The 14960-nt window shown below is 57.5% G+C and overlaps 3 protein-coding genes, 1 long non-coding RNA gene and 1 other non-coding gene across 7 annotated transcripts in view; 3 read left to right on the top strand and 2 right to left on the bottom strand.

The window, feature by feature from the left end:
• Positions 1 to 1012: 1012 nt before the first annotated feature.
• On the top strand, positions 1013 to 1119 carry LOC145515900 (U6 spliceosomal RNA). Its single transcript, XR_014061109.1, has one exon. It is a non-coding gene; the product is annotated as a U6 spliceosomal RNA (small nuclear RNA).
• A 553-nt stretch (positions 1120 to 1672) lies between these two features.
• PTH2 (parathyroid hormone 2) lies at positions 1673 to 6998 on the bottom strand. The gene is made up of 3 exons (XM_081506100.1): positions 6975 to 6998; positions 2347 to 2471; positions 1673 to 1847 (listed from the first exon to the last, which is right to left on the bottom strand). Exons 2-3 carry the CDS (start codon positions 2466 to 2468, stop codon positions 1673 to 1675), a joined length of 297 nt encoding a protein of 98 aa, XP_081362226.1. The 5' UTR covers positions 2469 to 2471; positions 6975 to 6998.
• On the top strand, positions 5142 to 7457 carry GFY (golgi associated olfactory signaling regulator). The gene is made up of 4 exons (XM_081506099.1): positions 5142 to 5719; positions 5864 to 6444; positions 6644 to 6817; positions 7258 to 7457. The coding sequence occupies exons 1-4, from the start codon at positions 5142 to 5144 to the stop codon at positions 7455 to 7457; spliced, it is 1533 nt and encodes a 510-aa protein (XP_081362225.1).
• A 293-nt stretch (positions 7458 to 7750) lies between these two features.
• SLC17A7 (solute carrier family 17 member 7) overlaps positions 7751 to 14960 on the bottom strand; it is an 11280-nt gene continuing 4070 nt past the window's right edge. Inside the window, exons 2-12 of one of the 3 annotated variants that reach the window (XM_081515104.1) lie at positions 14368 to 14620; positions 12752 to 12870; positions 12340 to 12454; positions 12174 to 12261; positions 11820 to 11906; positions 11578 to 11720; positions 10800 to 10949; positions 10488 to 10620; positions 9709 to 9819; positions 9377 to 9504; positions 7751 to 9174 (exon numbers count right to left, since the gene is read on the bottom strand). In XM_081515104.1, coding sequence (XP_081371230.1) covers positions 8881 to 9174; positions 9377 to 9504; positions 9709 to 9819; positions 10488 to 10620; positions 10800 to 10949; positions 11578 to 11720; positions 11820 to 11906; positions 12174 to 12261; positions 12340 to 12454; positions 12752 to 12870; positions 14368 to 14620 — 1621 coding nt within the window. In that variant the 3' untranslated portion in view covers positions 7751 to 8880. Of the gene's footprint in view, positions 9175 to 9376; positions 9505 to 9708; positions 9820 to 10487; positions 10621 to 10799; positions 10950 to 11577; positions 11721 to 11819; positions 11907 to 12173; positions 12262 to 12339; positions 12455 to 12751; positions 13217 to 14167; positions 14285 to 14367; positions 14621 to 14960 lie in introns of those variants that run through there. The other 2 variants (XM_081515106.1, XM_081515105.1) reach the window with 2 other exon arrangements.
• The window catches only part of LOC145515255 (uncharacterized), a 10842-nt gene continuing 10244 nt past the window's right edge, over positions 14363 to 14960 (top strand). Inside the window, exon 1 of the long non-coding RNA XR_014060788.1 lies at positions 14363 to 14630. This is a non-coding gene — a long non-coding RNA (uncharacterized LOC145515255). The remainder of the gene's footprint in view (positions 14631 to 14960) is intronic.

The following is a 14960-nucleotide window of genomic DNA, read 5'->3' as shown; positions in this document are numbered from 1 at the left end:
CAGCCTAACGGCCAGTTAGGGCGCGATCCGCCTCTCGGGATGCAAATTACTGGAGAACTTGCCAATCACAATGCCAGCCCCGCCCCCTTTCCCCACGATGACGTGCCCAGCTCCTCTTTTGTGAAGACCAATCAGAACGCGGTCCGCCCGAATTGCCCCGGGAGCACGGCTCAGAACCCTCAGCGTCTGGTTAAGGGGGGGGGTTTGCCATGGTCACCATTGAGGGGCAGGACTGAAGGGCCAGCGGAGCCTCCAGAGACAGACAAAGGAAAAAGCGGGGGGCAGATTGTGATTAGCTGCTTCCTCGCTTCCTTCACGGGTGGGCCAGGTTTTTCTCCGCCTCTGTCCCATGCCTCCTGGAGCCTGTCACCTGTCTCCTTTCTCCTCATCTCCCGACCCGACTGGCACACGGATGATCTGGGAATCATGCAGTTAGAACACCCTGCAGAAACTGCTGCAGGCTGCTGCAAGAGAGGCGGAAACCCTTTTCTATTTGGGGGGGGGGTGTGGTGGGGTGGTGGTGAGCTCCGTGTGGCCTGCGGGTTGTTTGTTCCTGATCAGGGACTGAACCCACCCCAGCAGTGAAAGCGTCGAGTCCTAACACCACATCACCAGGGAATCCCCAGAAACCCTTTTCTGATAATACATTTTGAAGGGCGCTAGACTTAAGTCTTGTAATTGTATATCTGGTTTAAGTCTTACAATAGATGAGGAAAAGGGAGCTGAAAGATCAGAAGCCCTTCCCAATACCACACAACTAGGTTTAGGGGAGCCTGGTTTTGAATAGCAAGTACATCTCCAGAGCTCCCACCCATCCCACCGCCTCCGATCTTTCCTCTGTGCCCGAAGTAGAAGTCGGGAAGTGATGAGAGAGTGAAAGAAAAAGAAATTCAGAGAAAATGAGAGCTGGGAGAAAGAGATGGAGACCTATAGGAAGAAAGAGGTGTGTGTGTGGGGGGAACACGAATGAGTCAGGCAGAGAAAAAAGAAAGTGATTGAGAATTGAAGGAAGGTACTCGCTTCAGCAGCACGTATACTAAAATTGAAACGATACAGAGAAGATTATCATGGCTCCTGCGCAAGGATGACATGAAAATTTGTGAAGCGTTCCTTATTTTTCAGAAAAAGGAATTGAAGGAAGTTTTAGGCATAAAGAAGAATAAAGGAGACGAAGAATCCCCAGAGGGCCGGGAAGCCAGGAGGAAGGAAGAGAATTACAGAGACTCCGAGAGAGGAGGACAGATACCCAGTGAGCTACAGAGACCCAGAGAAGGGCCAGTGACCCAGAGGGGGACAGAGACCAGGGAGGTTACAGAGAGCGAGAGAAGTGGGGAGAATGGAGACTCAGGGTGGGTTGGGAGCAGCTATGCGTGTGGAGAGGGACAAAGGCACAGAGTGGGAGCAAGGGGCAGAGCTGGGACAGTAGTGTAGAGGAGGTGGGGCAGAGGGGAGAAAGAATGAGTGGAGGGAAAGATGAGAACAGAGGGGACGGAGGGGTAGAGGCCAGCGTAGCGGACGCAGGGCCCGCCCCCGTGCACGTGCACCCCTCCGCCCCCACCACGCAACACACACAAACACACACACACACACACACACACACACACGAGGCGCAGGAAGGAGGCGCAGTCGGGAGGCGCAGCAGGGTCTTTATTGAGGTGGGGCGGGCCGGCGTTCAGGGCGCGTCCAGCACCAGCAGCTTGTGCATGTACGAGTTCAGCCAGTGGCGGCGCTCGAGGGCGGCCAGCAGCCGCGCGCGCTCCCGGAAAGCCGCGTCGTCCGCCAGAGCCAGGCTCCGCCGCGATTCGCGGGTGGCTGGACCCGCCCGAGCCCCGCCGGGGGTGCGGGGTCTGCCGGGAGACGGAAAGAGGCGGTTACCGTGGGTCCCGGCCCACCGCCCGTCGCCTGTTCTCCCCGCGGTCTAACTCGAAGCCCTGTGACTGCACCATCTGCGAAGGGGCTCGGTCTCTGCACCCCCATCTCTTGCTCTGTGTGGGTCTTCGGCTCAGTGTTCACCAGGTTCCGAGCCTCCTGAGTACAGAGACCAAGTCTGATGCCCCTGTCCGGCCCCAGCGCTCGGCGCACGCGTGGCACACACCGCAGACCCAATAAACGTTGCTCAAGGAACAAACCCGTTCCTACTTAGACTCCTTTCAAGTCTCTCAAAGCTTTTCTCAGAATCCTTTTGTATCTCTCTGTTTTGCCGATTACCTGTCAACCTCCCATCTCTGTCCTCCTCTCTGGGTCTCTATTTCCCCTTTCTGAGTCGTTGTTCCCCATTCTCTCTGGGTCTCTTTCCACCTCTCAGAGTCCCCACCTTTCCCTGGGAGACTTGGATGTCCCACTTACCTGAAGACCCCCGCGGGAGGTAGGGCGACTCCTGAGGCCGTGCGGTGGCCCCAGGACACAAGAAGCAGGAGCAGCAGCAGCAGCCGCACCCGGGGGCTCCTGGGTACCTGGCGGGTCTCCATCACCTGTGGAGAGACAAGAAAGAGCTCAGTGATGCCCACGTCTGGGCCCAGAAACCAGATCCCATCATCCACCCACTCACCCCCAAGCCCATTTGCAGGGTGCCCTACCGCGCAGTGGGCTCCCGGCAGCGAGGCTGGCAGCCCCCTTATATCACCTCCACAGCCCCCGCAGCGGCCAATGACGCAGACCAGGGGGCCGGGGGCACCGGGTCACCCCCACCCCAGGCTCATTAGGAGCTGCCAGCGGTAATGAGGAGCCGGGGGTGGGGGGCCAGCCGCTGCCTTGGCGGCCACCCACTAATTGGGACCAGGAGCTGGGACCTGAAGAGAATCGGGAGGAGGGAGAGACAGACAGAGAAGTGGACACAGGGGGTGTGTCAGAGGGATAAAAATAGAGACCGGCGGAAGGACCATCAGAGCAGAAGCCAGAGACACAGAGAAAGAGAGACAGAGGAAGGAACAGAGGAGGGACCGATGGGAAGAAGCAGAGACACAAAGAGATGAAGTAACCATGAGAGGGAAGGACAAAGAATGACAGAAAAGGAAAGAGGGAGAAAGGGAGCAACAGAGAAAGTAAGGGGAAGGAAGGAAGGGAGAAAAGAGAGGGAAAGGGGACTAAGAGAGCAGCTATGAGATGGAGGGTCGAGGGAACGGCACCCGGAAAGACAGAAGGAGATGGAAGGACAGCCAGCCAGCCTGGGCAGAGATGTCCAGAGACAAATCCAGGCAGGCAGAGACCAGAAAGACTGAGAGGTGGGAGACAGGGGTAGGAAAGAGAAGGCAAAGGCGATCTGTGGTGGTGGGATGTGAAGGCAAGTATGCTGCTGTATGCTGCTCCTAAGTCGCTTCAGCCATGTCCGACTCTGTGTGACCCCATAGACGGCAGCCCACCAGGCTCCTCCGTCCACGGGATTTTCCAGGCAAGAGTATTGGAGTAGGGTGCCATCGCCTTCTCCGGAAGGCAAGTATAGTGACAGGCAAAATCAGGAAAGTCTTAGCGACACTGCACAGAAGGGAAAAAGACAAACGAGGACCCTGACTACCCTGAGGTTGTGTCCAAGCCCTTCCCGGGGAGGAATTTGGGTGTGCTGTGACGATAAGGCCCATTCCCCCCAATACTAGCTCTTAAGAGGGTGCGCTCTTCACGATGGGATGGTAAGCAAAGGTTGGGAAGTCCCAAAAGGCAGCAGCAATCTGGGTCTCTGAGTGACAGGACATGGGAACCTAGACTCCTAGTTCCCCAGAGAGGAGGGGAACAAGGCCTGGGTCTGGGAACCTTCATTCCTGGATCTGAGAGGAGAGGTCTGGGGGGGTCCCAACTCCTGGATATTGAAGTGGGAGGCTACCAGGGACCTGGATGCTTGGTGTGGGTGTAGGAGAGGGCAGAAGGCTGGGATCCCTGGGTTTGCAGGGAGGAGATCTTGGTTGGGCCACACCCCTCCACCAGACGATCCAGTCCCTAACTCCCTCCCCACTCCAGATGCCCTATCCTTTATCTCTGGCCCTTTAAGAACTCAAGCTGTCGCTAGGCTCCCAGGATCCCAAGTGTGGGGATCAGTTGCATCACCTGTGCCCCTGGGACCCTACCTCCTGCCACCCCACCCAGAGCCATTCTGCAGCATTCACCGATCTCTGCATTCAGCTCTGTTCACCTGTTGTTATCTTGGACCACTGAGCGGGTAAGAGACCCCAAACCCCAAGTGACCCCATCCCACTTGGGTGTATGCCCACCCCACCTCCACCTAACCACAGACCTAGGTATCTCTGCCCGAGACCAGCCTGAGATCTCGGGATCCCAGCTTCCATCCTCCATAGAGTCCTGCCCCAAGCTGTCTCCAGAAGGCTGAGGAATCCAGGCCCCTTACACACCTATCTCTGGAGGATAGGAGACTCAAGAGTTCCCAATCTCCTTCTAACTCAGAACTCAAGAGTTCCAGACACCCATTCCCTTTCTCTCCTGTAATCCACAACCCCCTCCCCGCCCGCCTCCCCCCCACCCCACCAAGCTTTGCTCCGTCAAAATTCTAGGCATATGAACCTTCAGGCCTCTCCTTTCTAGAGAATTAGGAATTTAGACCCACATTGCCCCCCACCCTCTGGGAACAAGGAGTCTGAACCCCCAGCAGCCTTCTTGACCAGGATCCAGGAGTCTCCCGCCTCCCCAGGTTACAGGCATTTAGGCCCCCTGTCTCTCAAATCCAGGCGGTCTGCCCACCGCCCCCCCACCCCCGTCGTTCCTTCTGAGCCTCCTCTAATGTAAACAACTCTTGAGTCAAGATGTCCCCAGGGCCCTTGAAGAGGAATTGATCCCATGTCCCCTCAGAGGTCTACACACTTCGAAGCCAAAGTCAAGGAGATCTGGGAGCTCGGAAATGTCTCTTTCTTTCCCAATTTTCCTGGGACCCCCTTGGGGGAAACAGGGAAATTTACTACGACTCCCAAGAAGCCCCATGCCTCAGTCTCCCTTAGCTACCATGGCTTCCGCCCCACAACCTACTGGGGAGTTGCAGGTGGCATCTCCTTTTCCTGGCGCCGACCTGGGCGGTGCTAACGTGGTCTATCTAGGGACCACTGGGGCGTGGCCGCCGGAGTGAGCAGAGGCTCCTCCCTGGCGGCTCTGGCCTTAACCCCTTCCTTCCCGCTCCCCTGCTGCTACAGGTATCACCCAGAGCTATGAAATCCTTCAGACCAATCCTCTTCCTTCTCGTCTTCCTCTTCACCTGGCTGGGCTCCAAGGCCGCCCCTTCGGTCTCACTGCCTGCGGGCTCCGACTTCTTGGGGATAGACCACCCCTCCCAGCCCTATCTTCCGGCTTCTGAAAATTCCACTCTCTATGGACCTAACCCAGAATCCCTGGGGGCTGTTTCTCCTGAGCCCTCCAAGACACCTCATGCGGTTTCCCCTGAGCCCTCCCCCCTTGACTTCACTGAGACCCCTAATACTGACCTCCAAGAAACCCCCCACCAAGAGCCTCAAAAGGCCCCCAAACCTAATTCATTCAACACCTCAGCACCAGAATCCCCGGACACCCTCCAAATTAACCCCTCCAAAATGATATATCCAGAACCATCTGAGACCCCCAAAGCTGGCCTGACTAAACTTCCACACACAGAATCCCCTGAGGCCTCTACACCTAATTCCTCTAAAACCTCACACCCAGCATTTTCTGAGACCCCAAACCCTGACTCTACCCAAACTTTATACCAAGAATCCCCAGAGATTTCCAAGGTTAACTCCACGGAAATCTCACACACAGAATCCCATGAGAATCTCAACTCTAATCCCTCTAAAACTTCACACCTAGCATTTTCTGGGACCCCAAACCCTGACCCTACCCAAACTCCACATCAGGAATTCCCAGAGATTCCCAAAGTTAGCTCCCCTGAGCTATCACTTGCAGAAATCACTGAGACCCCAAATTCTGACCCCAGCAAAATCTTTGACCTCAAATCTATGGAAACCCATGACACCCCAAACTCTAAATTCCTCCAGACCCTCCGTCCTGACCCTACCGAAACACCCCACTCAGCATCTCATGTAGGCCACAAATCCAACGCCACCGAGATTCCCCAAACAAAATTCCCCATAACCCTCTACCAAGGCTCAACAGAGATCCCCACGGCCTCTGACCCTGAAATCTCCACTAGCTTCGCCCCAGAAACTCCTTCACCCTTCAAAGAAGTTACTGCTCTTCATGAGCAATCACTGAATCCCAAACCAGAAGCGCTTGCAGCCACCCAGCCCACCACCCTTAAATTGCCCACCTCAGATTCTCCAGGGACAGTTGACAGAGCCCCCCAGAACTCTAGCCCTAAAGGGCCCGACGCCCCTCCTCCCTCAGCCCGGATTGCGGGGCCCCCTGCTCCTCCAGGACCCCCCAGTCAGCCGGCCCCGGCCACTCCGCGGGCCCCCCAGCGGCGCAGCCGAGGTGAGAGAGTCAACACTATCATCGTGTTGGAGCGAGTGCAGGAGACCGGTGAGGGGCTGGGACTCGGGCTCCTGGGTCTGAGGGAGGAGGGGCCGGAGGTCTGGACCCCTGGGTCTGAGGGAGGAGGAACTGGGGGCCGGGACTCCCGGATCCGAGGGCTGAGGAGGGCGGGATCTGGACTCCTGGGTCTGAGGGTGGAGGGGGCTAGGAGGTTAGATTGCTCAGTCCCTGGGCCTCATTCCTCCAGGCGTGACCCTGGTGGGGCGTCCCCGGGGCGCGGCAGGCGGGGCCCTCTGCCTATTCCTCGCCGGGATCGGGCTGCTTATTGGCATTTTCCTGCTGCTGTGGTGTCTCTACCGCCGGGCGGCTCGACACCGGCCCTTCGCACACCACCGGCTCCCGAACGACGGAGATGAACCGGGTGAGTCACTCCTGCAACGTCCCGCTCCTTGAATACTCGCACGTTTCCTTAACCTGGTTTCGCCTGGCACTTAAGGGCGCCCTACCTAAAAGTACAGGTCCCCATCCAAAGTCAGTAGATGCCCTGACCCCCAGTTCTCTGGAAATTTCACAAACACCTGTGAAGTTGCGCCCCCAGCGCCTCCTGGAGTTGCCCCAGGCAGGGGAGCTGCAGGTCCCTACAAGCCCCGCCCCTTTCCCCTCCTGGTGCGCGGCATGCCCCGCCCCTGCTGCGCGGACGCCACGCCCCCTAGCTATTTAAGGCCCCTTAAGAAGATTCGAAAACCGGGTTCCAGTGGAAGTTTGGAGTCCTCGCCCCCGTCTCCTCATCGGCCAGCGGCTCAGTAGACGGGACAGGCCCCCAGTCAGCCCGTGGACGACCTCGCTCCTTTGTCCCCATAGTTATGCATTTGGACGCCCCGAAGGAACCCTACGACCTCTACTTTTACGCGCCGGACGCCTGGGTCCCTTCACACATCGCTACCAAGCAGCCACCGCCCACCCCCCCGCTGCCGCCCAAGCTGCCTCCGCCGCCCCGCGGGGGCCGCCCCCAGCGCCTGGAACCGCTTTCCCCTGCCACGCTCCCCAACAACTTCCTGTGAGCCTCTCCAGACCTGCGCCAGCCCCGGACGGAGGAAGCATCCGGGGGTCCTGTCCTCCGGGTCTGCTTTGCTACCTAGTGGTCCTCTAGGATAGAGGACATCCAGAAATGCTTTAGATGTCAGCGGAGAACACAGTCTGAGATCGAATAAATCGCGTGTTGCCACAGCTGGACAACTCCTCTGGCCTAAGTCCTGGGAGAGGAGGGTGGCTGGGATCAAGGAGACTGGGGGCCTGGGCTCTTCGGTCCGAGGGAGAAGGGGGTTGGAGATTCCTAAGGTCAGTGACGACTGGGTGTGTACACCAAAGCATTTTATTGGGAGAGGGGCAGGGCAGGATTTACAGTCACAGAGACAGAGACACAAAGACACAACCCTGCCCCGGGGAAAAACACCCCTTTTCCCCAGCCCCATTCCCTTTCCTGGGATTCTGTGACTTCTCCTATACATATGTTCCCCCAAATTCTAAGCCGAAATAGGGGAGTCTGAGAGGGGAAAGATCCCAGATTTGGAGTCATTTAGCCCCTGAGGGACGCAATAAATGGCCACTGAGAAAATGAGGGCAGTTCAAAAACCACCCAGGAGAATAAAGTGCAAGGAATTAGGGGGAAGGGGAGCGTCTTGAAACCACCATGGGGAAGTTCAATGGCGGTGGCTTCAAACGTTGAGTTGATGGGCTTGAGCAGCCGCTCTTCTTAGACCTGAAAATCGTGTCAGAAAAAGTGCATGGGGGTGAAGAGAGGCATATTGTTAAAACTGCCATTTTGGTTGTTTCCCTAGGCAATGTGCTAAGCTGGGAGAAGGTTTTGGGGAAATTTGGTGCTTCAGCAGAGTCTGCTGGTGGGAGAGGGATGAAGAGGTTGGAGGGGGAGGGTGCTTGAAACTGCCATGTCCCCTCAGAAACGCTGGTGAGAATCAATCCCTAGAATGGCAGGGATGGGTGACTAGTTGAACCAACTTGGAAAAAGCAGAATACAGTTGGGAGAGATTTGAAATTTCTAGAGGAAGACCTTGAATTTTTTTGAAAGAGGAGGGGGGGGTTGAGTAATCTCAGGGGTTAGCCTGAGAGTCCCAGGCGTTCAAGGAAAGGGGGAGGTGCCCAAAACCACAAGAGAGAGGACGAGTCTGAATTGTCCATTCAAATAAAGCCCTGAAAGGAGAGATTTGAAACCACTGAGGCAGAAAAAAGTGGAGAAGGGAAGCTTTAGGGGAATTTGGGTATCCTTGAAACTGCCAGTCTGCAGCTTCACTACCCCTGAGAGGCAAATAGGATGGGAAGAGGATCTGACAGCACTGGGAACAAGGGAGAGTGCTTCTTAGGCCTGAGGCAGGACAAAGAGGACTGGGGTTCCTTGACACTGTCACTCAGGCCAGAGATGTGAGGAATGGAGGTCCTGGAAACTGCCATCCAGTGGGAGGCACGTGGTCAGTAGTCCCGGACAGGGGGTGGGGGTCTTGGGGGTTGAACTGTGCTGTGTGTAGCCCCATAGGATGGAGGGGGAGCAGGGGGTGCCCCGGGGGGCTCAGCCTCATCCTCCATTTCGCTTTCGTCGCTGCCAGCTAGCTGGTCGTGGCCAACGAAGCCACATTTCTCTTCGCTCATCTCCTCAGGCTCCGCCCACGGCTGCTTCTCTCCCGAAGCGAAGACCCCGTAGAAGATGACGCCCCCATAGTGCACCAGAGAGGCAATGAGGAACACATACTGCCACTCCTCCCGAGTCTGTAGGGGGAACAACGGGGAGGTGAAGTCGGAGGACAGACAGACAGGAGAGGGAAGGGGCGGGGCTAGGGAAGGGGCGGGGCTGGTAAAGGGGCGGGCCTTTTCTCTGGAAAAGGAGCCTGAGATCCAGAGAGGTGACGTATGTCAGGAAGGTGCTGTACACAGATTTGGAAGGCAAGTGGGTCAGGGCCCAGGCACGGACCTTGTGCTTAGTCATGGCACCCACGATGATGGGGCACACCATGCCGGACAACGTGCCCACGCCGTTGGAGATGCCCATTAGGATGCTGGCATAGCGCGGGGCGATGTCCAGGTGGTTCACGTTGAACCCTGGCGAGGCGAGCCGGGAGGCGTCACAACTGATTCCCACCCCAGTGACTCCACCCCCAGCCTAGCCTCCCCGACCTCCCGGCCGCTCCGCTTTTTCCAGTCCGCCTTTCGCCAGGCTGGGAGGTCCTCTACCTGAGCCAGGAAGTTCCCCACTGAGCTGACCAGAGTCCCCCCACCCCCAAGCTGCAGATGCCCGGTTCTCACCGGAGATGGCGAAGCCGCTGAAGCCCACGGCGAGAACCAAGAAGGAGATGGCCACGCCCTTGGAGTGAGAGTAGCCGACCACCAGCAGCAGTGTGGCTTCCATGCCAAAGCCTACGGAGGGTCGCCTCCTCTGAGCAGAGGCCTCTCCACACCGCCTCTCCAGACCCACTCCCGTCTCCCAGCCTCCCCCAGTTTGACCCAGTCCTGCCACTTCCCTGTCCCTGGCTTTGTCCTCCATTCTGCCCGCGCCCGCCCTAACCAAGCCCTCAATTCTCCAGTGCCTGGCCTTGACCACGTGCACAGGCTTCGCTGCCCCAGCTGGGACCTCAATGGCCCCACCCCCTGACTAGACCACGCCCTGAAGACACAGGGTCTAGGCCCCACCCGGGCACCTTCACGGCTTCGCTCTCAGACCCCATTCATTACACTCACACCTTTGTCTCTCCGGGTGGCCCTCTTCATCACCCAGTTCCCATCCTACTCTGGCCAGCCTCGTATAGGCCGCGTCCTCCCAGACCCAACGTGGTCTCGCCTTTGCTTCACCTAGGCGGCCACACCCGCCTCGCCCTTCTACAGACGCTGCCCCGGAGGCTGCCACCTGAGATTCTATTCCTGCCAAAACTGGTCTCGCTCCGGCTCCGCCTTTTTGGACACGCCCCCATGGACACGCCCTCTGACCCCCGCCCCATCCGCCATGGTCCAGCCCCCTAGATCCGCCCAGCCATGCTCTGCCCATCCCAGCCCGGTCCCAGACTAGATCCAGGCCCCGCCCCACTCACCCCCGCAGTTCATCAACTTGCGCACGTTGGTGGTGGACATGATGCGGCGGCTCCTCAGGAAGTCGGCGATCTGGCCTCCAATGGGCACGATGATGGTCATCACCAGGTGAGGCAACGCTGACACCAGGCCCACCTGCGCAGGCGGGCGTACAGGGAGGCGCGGCTCAGCGGCCACCTGCCCGGGGTCTCACCACGGCTCAGGCACCATGGGCTTCCTCCCTGCCCCCTTTCCAACCCCTTGGGATCCAGGTTCCTCTCCTTCCCGCACTCACCCTCCCGCCGCGCCCGCAGCCCTCCCCTTCCGGGCCCAACCTTGCTGATCTCGAAGCCGAACACTTCTTCGAAGTAGGCAGGCTGGGAGATAAGAAGCAGGTAGAAAGTCCAACTACGACAGAAGTTGGCCACGATAATGGCGTAGACTGGCATGGACGTGAAGAAGCGCCTCCAGGGTGTGTTAAACTTCTGTGGTGGGCGAGAGGAGGGAAGGGCTGCTAAGACAGAGAACAGGGCTGGGCGCTCTCCGAATCCCTTCAGGGATCCCACGATAGTCCCGCAGAGACTCAGATTTCCTAAAGCCTCACTAAAGCCGCCGAGGAGGCAGGGTCGCCGGCCTGACCGCGTCCCCATGGGAACGCTCACATCCTAGCCTCAGTGGTCCTCAGGCTGGCTGGTGTCCAGACCCCACGATGACCTTCAGAGAGTCATAAATGTGGACCCAAGAGTCTCTTTCCACCCAATTATGCCCCCTAATTCGAGCCTCACCCACCCTGAGGTCTGAGCAAAACCCACATTTTAATCCGCCTTTGCAGGTTTAACCACGCCCATCAGTGGTTCCGCCCACCTCGCCACCTAGCCCTGCTTTCGGCACCTGCTAACCCCGTCCTCCCTGGGCTTTAATCACGCCTCCTAGGTTCTAGCGCCATCCAACTGGCGATCGCATCGTCTCCTCTAAATGTCTATGGAAATGTCTATGTAGATCTACCAAGATCCACACGCAGTGCGGATTCAAAGCCCCTCTTCCTCCCGTCTCCCTGCCTTGATAGCTCTCCTCTCCCCACCGCGCCCCCGCCCCCCAGGCTTGGGCCCGGACCGTGACGGGGTTCATGAGCTTGGCGCTCTCCCCGATGGCGTCCTCGATGTACTTGCGCTCCTCCTCCGAGATGCTAGGGTGCAGCGCCGGGGACTCGTAGGAGACGAGCAGCCAGAACAGGTACCAGAAGATCCCGAAGCTGCCTGGTGGGGGGAAGGGGTCAGGAGGAGGATGGAAGCCAGGTGACGACCGGCCTCGCTCTGCCCCAGCGCCACCCGGACCCAGGCGTCCGAGCCCCTCACCATAGACGTAGAATACAGAGCTCCATCCTGAGTACTGCACCAGGACTCCGGCGAGAGGCATCGCGACCACCGCCCCAGCATAGGAACCTAACGGGGAGGGTGCAGGATGGAGAAGACCGCATCTTTCCTCAAATGCAGTAGTGCTGATTCTCAGCCCCCACCTTTCTGGGACACAGAAGTACCGGCCACTGCCCTTCCTCCCTCAGACACATCGGTCTGGGTCACCAGCCCCCTCCTCTCTCAGATCCGGGAGTTCAAGCCCGCAACCCCCTCCTCCCTCCACCGAAGAGTCTAGACTCCAGCCCCGCTCAATCCTCAGATCCACGAGTCTGGATCCCAGCCCCTTCCTCTCACCACAAAAGGCTGTCGTCGCCAGGCGACTCCGCTCTAAGGGCGGGGCCCATTTGCTCCAGATCCCATGGCAGGCGGGGTACGTGACCCCCTAGGGAAGAGAAAACCAAAGTCAGCGAGAAAAGGTGGAGTCGGAACGGCAACAGGGTCATAGGGGGCCGAGCTTTACCTCTACCAACCCCTGCAGGATCCTCACGAAGATGACACAGCCATAGTGGACACGGGCAGCCGAGGGGATCAGCATGTTTAGAGTGGAGGTAGCCACAATAGCAAAGCCGAAAACCCTGATAGGAAAAGTCTGTGTTCCGAGAAGAGCCCAGCTGTCCTGCCATACCTAGGACTCTGCCCCTTCCTCCTTCAGCAGGCCAGGCCCCGCACCCCCAGAACCCCAGGTCCCACCTTCTATGAGACTCCCCGCTTCCACAATACAAATTCCACCTTTCTCTAGGACCTCGGCCCGAACCCAGGCTCCTCCAGTTTTCCCGGAGTCAACCCCCAAATGCAAGGCCACAGCCTCTAATCCCACCCACACAACTGTAGTTTCTGCTGAGTTTGAGACATTCCCCCCGCCCCCCGCATACCTGTTGGCTGCGAATTTTTGGCAGATAAATCCTCCAGGAATCTGGGTGACAATGTAGCCCCAGAAAAAGGAGCCGTGTATGAGGCCAACAGTCTCTGGATCCCAGTTGAACTGAGCTTTCTGTGGGCCAAAAGGCACGTCAAACCAGCACCCCTGACCCAGATGCTCTGCTTCTCCACCAATCAGCACCCGCAGACAGTCCCTTGGCCAATCAGCAACAAGGATCCCCTTCTCGCCTTCAAAACACCTGCCAATCAGAGCTCGGGCCATCTACCCCAACTTTGCTCCTCCATGTTGCTAGGGCCGCATTACCTTAGCAACAGAGCCTGTTGCTGCCTAGAGGCCTAGCTCTGTCTGCTTCCCTGCCTTAGGGTCCCTTCTCTGAATGCGTAGGAGCCCATATACGGGGTGGGATTCTTCCTCCACTTCTAACCAATGTACAAACGGTTTGCAGATTGGATGGGTTCTAGGAAGAGATAAGAAGTAGCCAAAGGGTTGGGCATGATTGGAAAGGAACAGGGGCAGGTAGGCCACAGCCCAAATTAGGAATTTTTTTCGGAGGTAGGGGCATGGCCTATATGGAAATTAAAACAGAAAGTCTGAGATGAAGCGGGGCTTTATGTTAATGGCCAGAGCAGATGCAGAAGGGATGTAAGCAGTGGTGGAACTTCCAAAAAGCCAGAATCAAAATTTACAGTGAGGCCTTCCCTGGCATTCCAGTGGTTAAGATTCCCCCTTCCAATATAGGGTTCGATCCCTGGTCGGGGAGTTAAGATCCCACATGCCTTATGGCCAAAAAACCAAAACATAAAACAGAAGCAATGTTGTAATAAATTCAATAAAGACTTTAAAAATGTTCCACATCCAAAAAAAAATCTTAAAAAAAAATTCACGGTGGAGGGACTTCCGTGGTAGTCAAGTGATTAGGATTCCCTGCTTCCACTGCAAGGAGTGCGGGTTAGATCCCTTCTTGAGAAAGTTCCGCAAGCTGCAAGGTACGGCAACAACAACAACAAAACATTCACGGTGGAGCCTGAGTTGGCTCGAGAGTAAGATTCAACACTGGAACAGGTGCGGGACGCAGGTGGAGCAAAGTTGCTAGGATGCCCAAAATGAAACAGGAGCAGCCATATCATAGGGAACCAAATGCTGGGCAGTCTACACTTCGAAATCAGAGAGGTGAAACAAATAGGGGCGGGGCTTCATTTAGATAAGGGCGGGACTTAGGAAGGGAGAACCCTGAGGTGAGGTGGAGCTGGGGTTGTGTGCCAAGTGTCCGACTCTTTGTGACCCCATGGACTGTAGCCCACCAGGCTCCTCTGTCCATGAGATTCTCCAGACAAGAATACCGGAGTGAGTTGCCATGCCCATCTCCAGGGGATTTTCCCCACCCAGGGATCGAACCCACATCTCTTACGTCTCTTGCACTGGTAGGCGGGTTCTTTACTACTAGCGCCACCTGGTTAGGGCCCAGGGTGGGGCAGCGCAAAAAGGCGGGTCTACTCAGGCCGGGCCGCGGAAGGGGCGTGGTCTGGGTCTCGCGTAGGCCAGTGTGACGTCATCAGAGGGCCTGGGCATGGTTATCCCCAGCCTATGGCAGCTCCCGCCCCGAGCTACCTGCATCACCACGTGGCCCCCGCGGTGGGTCGTGCTGTTGTTGACCATGGAGACGATGGCCACGCCCAGGTTGCAGCGGATGCCAAAGCTAATGCAGAAGCCCAGACCGCTCATGATGGCGATAATGTAGCGGCGAGGGAGGCCAAAGCAGGTGCAATCCACGACCGGCGGGTCCCGGGTCTGCGTCGTGACCGGGCGCCCATCTGCACTCAGCTCCAGTGTCTCGGCACCTTCTTGCCGCTTCTCCAGAAGACTGCAGCAAGGCAGGAAGGATCAGACTCTGACGTCCGGGCCCCCAGCCCCCTCCTCCCCATGACACGAGTCGGGGCAAAACTTCTTGCTTTTCAAGACCAGAGATTCTAAGCCCGCAACCCCTCTTTCCCCACGAGTCTAGCCCCTAACTTCCTTCTCCCTCCAGGGTCCAGGAATCTGGACTCCTGGTCTCCATCTCCCTCAGACGAGGAATTCCCACGCGCCCCCAGCCCCTTCCTTCCTCAGACTCTAGTATAGAACTCCCCAGTTCCCTTCTCCATCACAGATGAGAGCCTTGTCACCTCTCAACTCAGTTGTTTTAGACCCAGGTTACCCTCTGT

This window comes from Giraffa tippelskirchi, chromosome 7 (genome assembly GCF_054371585.1).
Source record: "Giraffa tippelskirchi isolate mGirTip1 chromosome 7, T2T-mGirTip1v1.2.pri, whole genome shotgun sequence".
In the NCBI taxonomy this organism is placed as follows: Eukaryota; Metazoa; Chordata; class Mammalia; order Artiodactyla; family Giraffidae; genus Giraffa; species Giraffa tippelskirchi.
This window is presented reverse-complemented; position numbering and strand designations above follow the sequence as displayed.

Bases quoted from the DNA above. Each gene is read 5' to 3' on its own strand.
- PTH2 (XM_081506100.1), bottom strand. From the start codon at position 2,468: ATGGAGACCCGCCAGGTACCCAGGAGCCCCCGGGTGCGGCTGCTGCTG. The intron at 1,848-2,346 runs GTAAGTGGGACA...GTCTCCCGGCAG, and splicing joins CCTCCCGCGGGGGTCTTCAG to ACCCCGCACCCCCGGCGGGG.
- GFY (XM_081506099.1), top strand. From the start codon at position 5,142: ATGAAATCCTTCAGACCAATCCTCTTCCTTCTCGTCTTCCTCTTCACC. The intron at 6,445-6,643 runs GTGAGGGGCTGG...TCATTCCTCCAG, and splicing joins GGAGCGAGTGCAGGAGACCG to GCGTGACCCTGGTGGGGCGT. The intron at 6,818-7,257 runs GTGAGTCACTCC...TTGTCCCCATAG, and splicing joins GAACGACGGAGATGAACCGG to TTATGCATTTGGACGCCCCG.